Genomic DNA, 12,759 nt, shown 5'->3' on the forward strand with positions numbered 1-12,759 from the left:
GACTCATTCATTTGTTAGGAAAGGTATTTATTTAACTTTCTTTTAGAACCAAGGCTCACCTACCCCGAGGTGTTCAGAATGACAGGGAGAGAGCCCCTCCACTCCTCTTTCCAGGTGGAGTGGTCTGTGGGGCATTGCTTGTTCCATTCAAGCAGAAATGAATGGTACATTTAATTCAGCTTCACCACCCTCTTGTGCCAAGATGACCACTGTGCTTATTCTCTTAGGCAGCTTAGGAGTGTGTGATCAGTGTGGAGAGCCAGAAGTGAAATGGAGAGAAAGAAACATTGTAGCTTTCAGCACAGAAAACTCTAACGCCCCCTTTGCTTATGCTGTAAATTACATATTTATTTTGTTAGCATGAGATAGATGAATATTTCTACATACAAAGGTGCCCAGCTAAAATCAGGATAAGTGATATTAATGTCTTATGGTTAGTATTATTGAACCTTAAAAGCAATAAACTTTACGAGTCAATAAATATTACATTTGCAACATAGTTAACATTCCTTTACTGTCTCTAGCACTTATTACACATTGTAACTGCAAGTCTACAATACATTATTCATATTTGGGGTGTCACCAAGTGATGGATTGCTGTAGGAGAGGCTGTCCTTTAAATAAATCAACAAATAAAAATGCAAATGTTAACATTTTCAGGCACAACTTTTTCCATCTTGAATGGGGAATGAAAATTTTACATAGTATTGACAGCCGGCAGTGAGAACAATTAACAACTAACACTGTGAATGAGAAAGATACTCTGCCACACCTGTTTTTTTCACCAGGACATGGAATGAAATGGAACTCTGCTAGGTATTTTCAGAGAACAAAGGAAAACCTGTCTCCCACTGGCATCTGTCTCACCCCCATCCTTGTTTGCAGGTCTTGAAAATTCTTGGAATTTAAGGTGGACAGGGGAAGAGCTTTTACTCTCGTTCCCATTGGTACTTTCAAAGGTTTGTTGAGATAAAGAACAATAGGCTCTTCTCTTACATTAAGAGTTTGCATGTAACTGATATGTAGTCTATTAAAAAAATGCCTTTTCTACACTTTGAAATAAAAACAATTCAAATTATCCTGATTCTGAAATCTGGAAAGTCACCACTATGCCTTCTTGGTAACTGATTTTCATAGTACTAATTTTTTTTTTTTTTTTAACTCTGTACTTCGTATAAGAGACTTACATGATGCCATCATGCATTTCCAAGCATAAAATCTGGTGTGCTACACATTGTTTTATTAATCCAAATGCTCATTACCTAGGAAGTTTCTGAGAATCTATATTTAGCTGATCTGCAGTATTAAGGACAAATAGATAATACTTTTTTAAAGTCTGTAAATATGACTCTTCACAGCAGTTTTAACCTGGGCTTGTAAAACTCTACAATGTTGATATGGTCCATTCAAAAGGTATGTGCTGAGGATGTTTTATAAAACTCTTACTGGGGAAACATTGTATTCCATTTTTTCATACTTCCCTCTAAACTGAAATGCAACTATCAAAAACATTAATATATTAAAGTGGTGTTAAAGATCTCATTTTAATCTTTAACAACAGGAAAATTAACTAAGATTGAAAATCCAGATAATCTTCCTTCTTTACCTCTAATTCCTCCAAATAAATCCCTCAAGGTGAGCTAGGATGGAGACCCTCTGAGCACAAGCTTTCAGCCACAATGTTAAGGGATCCAAAGAGGAAGCCCCATCAACATTTCAGAGTCACAACTTACTGTGGGTCTTTGGCAGAATGCCAAAAACAGTAGTGTTAAAAATAAAAGAAAGCAGCCGGGCGTGGTGGCTCACACCTGTAATCCCAGCACTTTGGGAGCCCAAGGAGGGTGGATCATGAGGTCAAGAGATCGAGACCATCCTGGCAAACATGGTGAAGCCCTGTCCCTATTTAAAAAAAAAAAAAAAAAAAATTAGCCGGGCATGGTGATGGGCACCTGTAGTCCCAGCTACTTGGGAGGCTGAGGCAGAAGAATTGCTTGAACCCGGGAGGTGGAGGTTGCAGTGAGCTGAGATTGCACCACTGTACTCCAGCCTGGTAACAGAGCGAGACTCCATCTCAAAAAAAAAAAAAAAAAAAAAAAAAAAAAAAAAAAAAAAAAAAAAGCAGCAACAGTGAAAGGATGTGGCAAACTAGTTAAATTCTCTTTTTGATTATGTGTGGCCTCCAAAATAGAGAGGTTGTCATTCTCAACTATTACAATATTTAAGATTACAAGGTTTGGAGTCTGAAATGCTGGCTTTGCCCGTTATTAGCTATGTGACCTTAGACCGTTTTTCAATGTCTCTGAGACTTAGTTTCCTAATTCTAAAAATGGGGATAATAGTACCACCTCATAAAGTTGTGAAGATTAAATCAGACAATGCATATAAAGGGCTTGGCAAGGTCCTGGGGACATGGCAGATACTTAATAGATGGCAGCTACTGTTATTATCTTTTGTGTTGGAGTCATTTCTCAAAAGTTCTTTAAGATGCTTACATTTCCAGCTCCAGAATTAAAGGAATGACAAAAAGAGCCAAAATAGGATGAACACACTGTTTCCTAGGTTTAGCTTCTGTGGAACAGCATATCTATAGGCACTGGTCTGGAATACAACTTTTTAGAGGAGGAATAAATAATCTTTCTCTTCCTTTTGAAATTACTTCAAACCAAAAGAATAAATTTTAGAGTACATCTTTAAAATCATCAGGCTTGAGACTTGTAATTTGGGCATTTCTACTTTGCAAAGCCAGTGGACTTTAAATTAACTACAAATTAAGTCTTAACATTTATATTCAATTCATTTGATAAGCTGCTATGAATTTAAGTGCTTAAAACCAATCATATCCCTGAGGAAACATAAACCAAGCCCTTTTGGTATTGATGTTTATATATTCAGCCTTAATTGCATAATGTGGGAGTTGGTTTATTAGATATAAGAAATTTGAAATAATACATTTCTTTCCCTGACTCCAGAAAAGGCTGATCAAATGCTTAACCCCTCAAATGTGTCTGGTATAAGTAAATGTTGGTATTCCTTTAACTAGTACAAAAGCCACTATCATGTTCAATATCAATGATTTCAGCTAGTTAAACTTATAGTCTAAGTGTATAACTCCTCTGTGATAAACTGGAAAAGACCTGCTGCTAAAGAGACTTTCTGGTGAAGGATATGTTTAGCTTTATTTAGGTTTCTATGGAAGCCCTTCCCATTACCATGATCAACTAACAAAGAGAATGTATAAAGAAAAGGACTCCATATGGTTCAAACTGGCCAAATCTAGATGCTTCAAAAGAAGGATCTCTCTTGAGAAAGAATCACTAAGAGTTGTCAAGATTTTTCCATTCCCTATCAAATAAACTTCAAAAAATACTCTCATAGGGAGAATATTAAAAACTAAAGAATCTCTGAAGCTCACCGGGAGGTGGTGTGCTGTAATGATGGTGAGGCTGTGGTGACAAAATCCTTTAGGCTTCCTGTTGGCATAGGAGATGTGGACGCATCTTTTCTAACTCCTGTCATTGTACCTATATGAACAATAAAGAAAATAATTTGGGCATTCGATAAAAGAAAATGGAAAAGTTCATTCTCAGTAAATATATAAGACGTTATAGGAATGTCCAAGCTTCAAAGGTAAGCCACTTGTTTCCCTGAAATGTAACAATGGCATATGAAAAACTCTCTTCGGTTTTGTAAACATGGGAAATCTATAACGTACTTCAAGAAAATATATTTGTGCAGTGACAGACTAACCAGAGATTTTGTTTTTAAACCTGATTGCCTAGCAAACCCCTGCTGATCTTGATTTACTGTGAAAATACCCAAAGAGGTGGGATGTTTTATTTTGTTCCCTTTAACTTTCATAAGAAAGATTCCAGCACTTTGTACCTCTAAACCCTCCAAATTACATTGATCCTCTTTAAAACACTTTCAAGATATATATAACTCTGGAAAGTTTCTTTTAGAGAACTCAACATTGGCTAAAACACATGTCTTAATTGGAAGATATGCTCAAGTAGTATTCATTCGAGTGCCATGGGAAAGTTCCTAAGCAATAGTTTATCCTCCCAGGAACTGCCTGACTTGGCCTCAATTCCTTTCCAACAAGCAATGTTTTATTTGTAATTACTTTTCTCTTCTGCAGTGCAAAATAAAAAGATGGTATGGACAGAAATATTATTTTTATTTTATTTTTCAGTTATTATTAGTTTCTAAACAACATAAAATACCGCTATATTTATCTTGGAAGACTATAAGAATCACATTCACAGTTCTTCTTTTGGTTCTTTGAAAACTGTTATCCGGGATGCATGAAGTTATTTGGGAAGATCCACTCTTTGACAAAAGGGAGAGTATTCAAATAACCAAAACTTTGGAGTGCTGGGAATACCAGACCCTAAAATGCCAGGAGTGCAGTATGCTAACTTTGGGAATGGCAACAGGTTGCATGCAACCTGAAATCATCAGGCATAGAGAAGGCTAGAGTCTTATGGCTACAGCAGTTAGCATCAAAATGATCACCATTATCCTTGACTTCAAAACCTATACTCTTTATGTCAACTATTCTCTACTCTGTTTGTCTGTTTACTGAGACAGGGTCTCACTCTATCACTAGGTTGGAGTGTAGTGCTGCAATCACAGCTCACTGCAACCTTGACCTCCTGGGCCCAAGTAATCCTCTTGCCTCAGCCTCTTGAGTATCTGGGACTACAAATGTGTGCCACCATGCCAGGCTAATTTTTTATTTTTATTTTTGTAGAGATGGGGTCCCACTAATCTATTATGTGTAGATGTAAAAGACCAGCCTCTAAATGCACAATTCAGTCTTCTTTATATATAGAAATCTGTGGTACCCTCAACCTAAACAAGTACATATTAATACTGGCCAGTGCCAGGATTAAGCTCAGGCTTAGTTAATAGGGAGGGGAAGGAAGATATGAGAGTAAGGACACAAGACATTCTTGACAATCACATAAAGAGACACAGAGGATGGGCTCAGTGACTCACACCTGTAATCCGAGCACTTTGGGAGGCCAAGGCAGGAGGATCAGGCCAGGAGTTGGAGACCAGCCTGGGCAACATAGCAAGATCCTGTTTCTATATGAAATAAAATTAGCCAGGTGTGGTGGCATGTGCCTGTAGTCCTAGTCCCAGCTACTCAGGAGGTTGAGGCAGGAGGATCCCTTGAGCCCAGGAGGTTGAGGCTGCAGTGAGCTATGGTCATGCTACTGCACGCTAGCCTGGGCAACAGAGCAAGACTGTCTCAAGAAAAAAACAAAACCAAAACCACAGATAACACAAGGCAGTATAAGGTAATAACTGCTAACACATACAATATGCTTAGTGTGTATATAAGTTTTATTGAGGTATAATTTGAGTATCATAAAATTTACTCATTTTAACTGTAGAGTTTGATAAATAGTAACTTTATATAGCTATGAAAGCATGGCTACAAGCCAGTTTTTTTTTTTAATTTGCATGGTACTTACATATTTCTTTCTAAAATCCAGTTTTAGAATATTTCCTTGCTTCAGAAGGTTCCCTCTTGCCCATTTGTAGGTAATACTTGCTCCCAGCCTTAGTCTGGTCCTAGCCCCCCTCTCTATCTCTATTGTTTTACCTTTTTTAGAAATTATTTTTTATTTTCATAAAAACTTTTTGTGATAATATCTTTATAACAAATTTGCAGATAGGGAAAATAAGCAATAAAGAGCCTATGTGACCTGCCCAAGGTCACTGAGCTATAAGTGATGGAGCTAGTATCTATGTCCAAGATGAACCGAGAGCTTTGGCCATTATGTTATGCTGCTGTAATAAGTACTATGAAAAGTCTGAGGAATTAAGAAATGGGAGAGTTCACATTTGGCTATAGGATTTGGGGGAACATTTGATGCAGGAGGTAGGATTCTTTGATAGGAAACAATGACAAGTATGAAATGGGAGACAGAGACTTACGTTAGCAAAAGCATTAAATTGAAAACCTAAAGGCTAAATATTTCATTTAGTCAGGAAATATTTATTGAACATCCCTATGTCCTTGTACCCTGCTAATCACTTTAAATGCAGTATCTCATTAATCCTTATAACAGTCTTTACATTATATTATTATCCTTATTTTATAGATAAGGAAGTAGAAATTGTAAAAAGGTCAAGAAGCATGTCCAATATCACCCAGCTGGTAAGAGCAAAGCTGGATTTTGAATGTAATCAAGGTCAGTTTGGCTCTGTATGGCAAACTTGTAAGCATTATTTTAGAGGGACTCAAAAATAAAACAGTAACAACAATGATTAAAAAAAAAAAAAAAAAAAAAAAAAAAACCGGCTGGGCGCAGTGGCTCACGCCTGTAATCCCAGCACTTTGAGAGGCCGAGGCGGGCGGATCACGAGGTCAGGAGATCGAGACCATCCTGGCTAACACGGTGAAACCCCGTCTCTACTAAAAAAAATGCAAAAAATTAGCCGGGCGAGGCGGCGGGCGCCTGTAGTCCCAGCTACTCGGGAGGCTGAGGCAGGAGAATGGCGTGAACCCGGGAGGCGGAGCTTGCAGTGAGCCGAGATCGCGCCATTGCACTCCAGCCTGGGCGACTAAGCGAGACTCTGTCTCAAAAAAAAAAAAAAAAAAAAAAAAAAAAACCAAACTGGTCTTTGGAGAGATTAATTTTGAGGCAGAATTTAGAATAGAGTGGAATAGATAGAACAAAGGCAGGCAAAGCAGTTCACTGCTAATACAATTGTCTGGGTAGAATCCTGGGTGATTAAGAGGAAATTAAGATGGACAAATAGGGGTAGAAACAACTGAAAGGGATTTGTGAGTGAGGTGAAAGGGAAGAAGAAATGCTTGGTAGTGACAGAATATAAGTTATCTTTTTGGTCACTATCACAGAATACCTGGGGACAATTTATAGAAGGAATTTTAACAGATGGTCCAGGGACTTTTATAATTGAAGAATTATACCTCATAATTGTAAGCACAACAATGTATATACGTGTGCTCATTTATTTTTCTGAAGAAATAAACCATATCTTTTACCAAATTCTGAAAGGGTATGGGACCCTGAAAAGGATAAGAATGATTGCTGTAAAGCACAGACCAAGTTTAACTGTTCTTTTTCCTTAATTCTCTAAGTTCTATTCCTTATTGCATTTCCACAAAGCTATATATCAGCTTTTAATTGTATTTGTTCCCTTTATAAATTTTATTTAGTATTAAGTATACCAACAATTACAGTTATGCATATTCATGGAACTCTATATTCCCGTATATTTAAACACACACACACACAAACACAGACACACACACACAAAATAATAACATATGCTTAAAAAAAATAAAAATGCTGGCAGAGTGCGGTGGCTCAGGCCTGTAATCCCAGCACTTTGGGAGACCATGGCGAGTAAATCATGAGGTCAGGTGTTTGAGATCAGCCTGGCCAACATAGTGAAACCCTATCTCTACTAAAAACACAAAAAATTAGCTGGGCCTAGTGGTAGGCACCTGTAATCCCAGTTACTCAGGAGTCTGAGGCTGAAGAATCGCTTGAACCTGGGAGGCAGAGGTTGCAGTGAGCCAAGATCATGCCACTGCACTCCAGTCCAGGAGACAGTGCCAGACTCTGTCTCAAAAATAAATAAATAAATAAATAAAAATAAATAAAAAATAAAAATGCTGGTAAGAATATTACTAGGCTGACTGATTTCATATATAAATGTGTATTTTATATACATGTAATATATGTGAATGTATTTACATAAACACGCACATATATTTTCACATGCACAGATGGAATTGATTATAATGGATCATGTTCTATTTAGATATAACTGGGTATATTTCATGGTAATTTTTTTTCTTAGAGCTCAATGTTTAAGAAAACTCTGTTTCTGGGCCCTTTGTTTTATTTTATATTTTTTAAACAGCTGAGCCATATTATCTACTCAGTTTAAACAAAACCAGTGTAATCCATTCCCAGCTCAAGAAAGCAAGCCCTGGCAGCACTGCCACCCAGATACATCACCAATATCCATCCCCAGTCACAATTCCTTCTCGCCTCCAGGGACCCCAACTATTCTAATAATTATTTCCTTTCTATGCTTTATAGTTCTACCATTTATGTGTTTGGTTAAATATGTCATTTAGCTTTGTTGCTTTTGAACTTTATAAAAATAGAAACGTATTATATATATTATTTTTGAGACTTCTTTTGCTTAAATTGTCTGCAAAATTTACCTATGCTGATAATTTTTATGTACTGCAGTTTCATTGTTTTACTTGCTAAGTACTATTCCATTGTATGCATTTGTGACTTTTTATCCATTCTGCTATTGAGGGACATTTGGAGTATTTCTGGTTTGGGGCTATTATGAAGAATGCTGTTGTGGCAGATGCTGTCAGTTACCCACCAAAATGTACTCCTTCCTTCTTCCTAGGTACACAGCTAGATTATATTCCCCAGTCCTCCTTGTAATTAAGTGTGGTCAGGTGGAAAGCCAGTGGATATTGTATGTGACACTTCTGTTGTGTCCTATAACAACTTTTCATGTGTACTGTTCCAATACCTCTCCTTGTCCTTGGTGACCTACTATGGCAGAGTCAACAATTTCCTATAAAGTTGGGCAGATATCATGAAAGAATGTTGGACTGTCAAATGCTTTTTCTGTGTAAACTGAGATGATCATGAGGTTATTCATTCTATTAATGTGTATTACGTTCATTGATTTTTGTATGTTGAACTGCCTTTGTATTCCTGGGCTAAATCTCACTTAGTTATGATGTATAATCCTTTTAATAAGCTGTATTCGGCTTGTTAGTATTTTGTTAACTATATTTTAATCCATATTCATAAAGAATACTGGTCTATAGTTTGCTTTTCTTGTGACATCTGTCTCTGGCTTTGATATCAGGGTAATGCTGGCCTCTTAAGGGAGGGGGGCAGGGAAGTGCAGGGAGGAAAAGGGCAGGGTCCCTGGTGAGGGTTCCACCATTGGGCCTGTGCCCATGGACCAAGGTGAGGACAAGCACTCCTGCTTGGCACCCAAATGTTGCATTTTCCAAGACCACCCTGGCCTGCCACCCCCACATCCTGTGCCCATAAAAACCCCAAGACCCTAGTGGGAAGGGACAGAAGCTGGTGGATGTCAAGGGGAACACACTGGCAGAAGAGCACACAAGCAGCTGGATGCCGAGAGGAGCGTAAGAACATACCAACAGGCACCAGGCAGATACCACTCGCAGGCCACTGACTGGTGGAACGATGCAGACAGCGAGGGGAATTTGGCCAGAGCGGCTGGAAGAGAGTCCAGCCGCTAAGCAGCCCAACTCCAGGGTAAAACTACCTTCCCATTCCATCCCCCTTCTGACTCCCCATCCATCTGCTGAGAGCTACTCCTATCACTAAATAAAACCTTGCATTCATTCTCCAAGCCCACATGTGATCCAGTTTTTCCCGTACACTAAGGCAAGAACCCGGGAAACAGAAAGCCCTCTGTCCTTGTGACAGGTAAAGGGTCTAATTGAGCTGGTTAACACAAGCCACCTATAGACGGCAAAACTAAAAGAGCACACAGCAGCATAAGCCCACTGGCGCTTCAGGAGCTGTAGACATTCACCTCCAGATGCTGCCGTGGGGTGGGAGCCCCACAGCCTGCCCGTCTGCATGCTTCCCCTAGAGGTTTGAGCAGCAGGGCACTGAAGAAGCGAGCCACTCCCCCGTTACAAACCCTGCGAGGGGGATAGGTGAACTTTTCCTGTTTCATTAGGATGTATTTCTTCCTCTTACATTTTTCAGAAGAGTCTGAGAAGAATCTGTGTTAATTCTTTAAATGTTTGGTAAAATTCATCAGTGAAGCCATCTGGTCGTTGGTTTGTTTTGTTGGGAGGTTTTGATTACTGATTCAATCTTTTTACTTGTTATATAGGTCTATTCAGATCTTCCATTTATTCTAGATTATCTAACTTTTTGGTGTGTCTATTGTTTGCCTCATTGTTATTTACTTTTTTAAACCCCAGGCGCCAGTGGTGTGTTCATCTGATTTTCAGTGTTTTCAAGGAATGTCCTATATGTAGCCACTCTCTGCCCAGAGAAAGTTTAGTCAAACAAAACAAAGGCAGGCTCCAGGTCTCAGCCCTTTAGGGAATCCACAGACAGGTTAAAACAGAGAAACAATCCCTTGAGAACAGAGTCTGCTGTGCTTCTCCAGAGAGCAGATACTAACACCTGGAACTCAGGCTGCCATCTTTCAGACTGCTGCCACGCTGGGAAGAGGGGAGGGAAGGGCACCCAATCTTTTGGCTTCCCTAGGACACACTGAGAGAACTGTCTTGGACTACACATAAAATACACTAATGATAGCTGATGAGCTTTAAAAAAACTGCAAAAAAAAATCTCATAATGTTTCAAGAAAGTTTACAAATTTGTGTTGGGCCACATTCAAAGCTGTCCTGGGCCACATATGGCCCACAGGTTGCGGGTTGGGCAAGCTTGGGGTAGGGCAAGACTAAGTTAACTCTAGAAAAGTCCTCCTACAATGCTTCAGTAGCTTTTCTCCTAAGAATCGGTTTTGTTTCTGTAAATCTTTCACTATCCTCCAGAGTTCCGATAAGGTAGATTCTGACAGTTTTTGCAAGATTTTTCACTGTTTCTTGGGAGAGATGAGGCCCTGAAGGTACCTACCACACCATTTCCACTGATGTCTTCCTGATGCATGTATGACACTAGCATAACTCTGATACCCAAAGCTGACAAGGTCACTACCAAAAAAAAAAAAAAAAATTACCACCCCAATATCTCCCAATCAGTGTAGTCATTAAACTACTTTCTGAGAAGAAAAAAACATAACATGATCATAAGCACAGAAAAAAATTTTGATGAAATTCAACACCCCTTTATGATAAAGACTTTCAGCAAACTAGGAGGAAACTTTCTCAGCCCGATAAAGAGCATTTTCAAAAAGCCTCCAGCTTCCCTGGTGTGGTGGCTACCTGAGGTCAGGAGTTTGAGACCAGCCTGACCAACATGGTGAAACCCTGTTGCTACTAAAAATACAAAAAATTATCCGGGCGTGGTGGTGGGCACCTGTGGTCCCAGCTACTTGGGAGCCTGAGGCAGGAGAATCGCTTGAATCCGGGAGGCGGAGGTTTTGGTGAGCCGAGATTGTGCCATTGCACTCCAGCCTAGGCAACAAGAGCAAAGACTCTTGTCTCAAAAAAAAAAAAAAAAAAAAAAAAAAAAAAAAAAAAAAAAATTAGCCGGGTTTGGTAGTGCACACCTGTAATCCCAGCCACTCAGGAGGCTGAGGCAAAAGAACTGCTTGAACCCAGGAGGTGGAGGTTGCAGTGAACCGATATAGCGCCATTGCATTCCAGCCTGGGCAACAAGGGCAAGACTGCTTCTCAAAAAAAAAAAAAAAAAAAAGCCTCCAGCTAAAATCATACTTAATGGTGAAAGACTATCTTTTCCCTACAAGGTTGGGAACAAGGCATGGAAGTCTACTTTTTTCATTGTATTCTATATTGTAATAAAACCCCTAAATGGTCTGATTAGATAAGAAAGGGAAAGAAAAGGCACAAAAATTGGAAAGAAAGTGGTTATGGACTTAGTTGTGCCTTCCCTAAGTAATCTGAAGTTCTAAAGTCCAGGACACCTCAAAATATGACTATATTTGGAGACAAGACCTTTAAAGAGGTAGTTAAGTTGAATGAGGTCATAGGGGTAGGCCTGAGAGTGGCTGGTGTCCTTATAAGAAGCGGAAGCGTTTCCTGGGATGCACATACAGAAAAGGCCATGTGAGGATGCAGTGAGAAGGCAGCCATCAGCAACCCAAGAGGAAAGGCCTCAGGAGGATTGACTAGAAAAGAGGACGAGGATTTATTGAAAATGGAAATGTACTATATCTTAACTGGCGTAGTGGTTACACGGGTATATATACTTTTCAAAATTTATCACACTATACATTTAAAGCCTCTACAATTTAGTGTATATAAATTAAACTTCAATTAGAATACAAGACAATAGAACCCCCTCCCCCCATATTTTCTTGACTCCTAAGGCAGCACTTTTTTTTTTTAAGACAAAAGTCTTGCTCTGTCACCCAGGCTGGAGTGCAGTGGAGTGATCTCGGCTCACTGAAACCTCTGCCTCACAGGCTCAAGCAATTCTTCTGCCTCAGCCTCCTGAGTAGCTGGGACTATAGGTATGCACCATCACACCAGGCTAATTTTTTCTGTTTTTAGTAGAGATGGGATTTCACCATGTTGGCCAGGCTGGTCTCGAATTCCTGACCTCAGGTGATCCTCCTGCCTCAGCCTCCCAAAGTGCTGGGATTACAGGCGTGACCCACCACACCTGACCAGTACTATTTTTAAGAGCCCACTCTACTGATTTCTCTTTAGCATTACCAATTGATCACCATAAGAACTTTGAAGAGACAAGCATATATTTTGCTTAAATCAATAAATCACAGCAGGTACTGAGGTGAAAAAGTCTACCTGAGTCACAGAATAAGGGCATCGAAAGAAAAACCAATATATACAACGTTATGTTAATTCATTCAAGAAATGTATAATGAGTACCTACCACACCACATGTTAAGCAATGTTGTAGGAGATGGGGATACAACAGTGAACATATGGAACTTATATTCTGAGGGAGAAGATACAAAACATATACAATAAATAAGTAAACCACATAGTGTTTTGAGAAATTTCTTTCCATTTTAGAGAACGGGAAATGTAGGCCCTCTGGTTTAGGTGATAATATTTCATATATA

The 12,759-nt window shown here is 39.2% G+C and overlaps 1 protein-coding gene across 22 annotated transcripts in view; it reads right to left on the reverse strand.

Annotated features, from left to right (window-relative positions):
• The window catches only part of KIAA1328 (KIAA1328 ortholog), a 402,667-nt gene that overhangs the window by 56,080 nt on the left and 333,828 nt on the right, over nt 1-12,759 (reverse strand). For 16 of the 22 annotated variants that reach the window (XM_074022571.1, XM_074022560.1, XM_045378041.2 and 13 more), the window contains one exon: nt 3,413-3,521. The exons of the other annotated variants lie outside the window; for them this stretch is intronic. In XM_074022571.1, coding sequence (XP_073878672.1) covers nt 3,413-3,521 — 109 coding nt within the window. The remainder of the gene's footprint in view (nt 1-3,412; nt 3,522-12,759) is intronic. 22 annotated transcript variants of the gene reach the window in all.

The sequence above is a fragment of the Macaca fascicularis genome, chromosome 18 (genome assembly GCF_037993035.2).
Source record: "Macaca fascicularis isolate 582-1 chromosome 18, T2T-MFA8v1.1".
Taxonomy (NCBI): domain Eukaryota; kingdom Metazoa; phylum Chordata; class Mammalia; order Primates; family Cercopithecidae; genus Macaca; species Macaca fascicularis.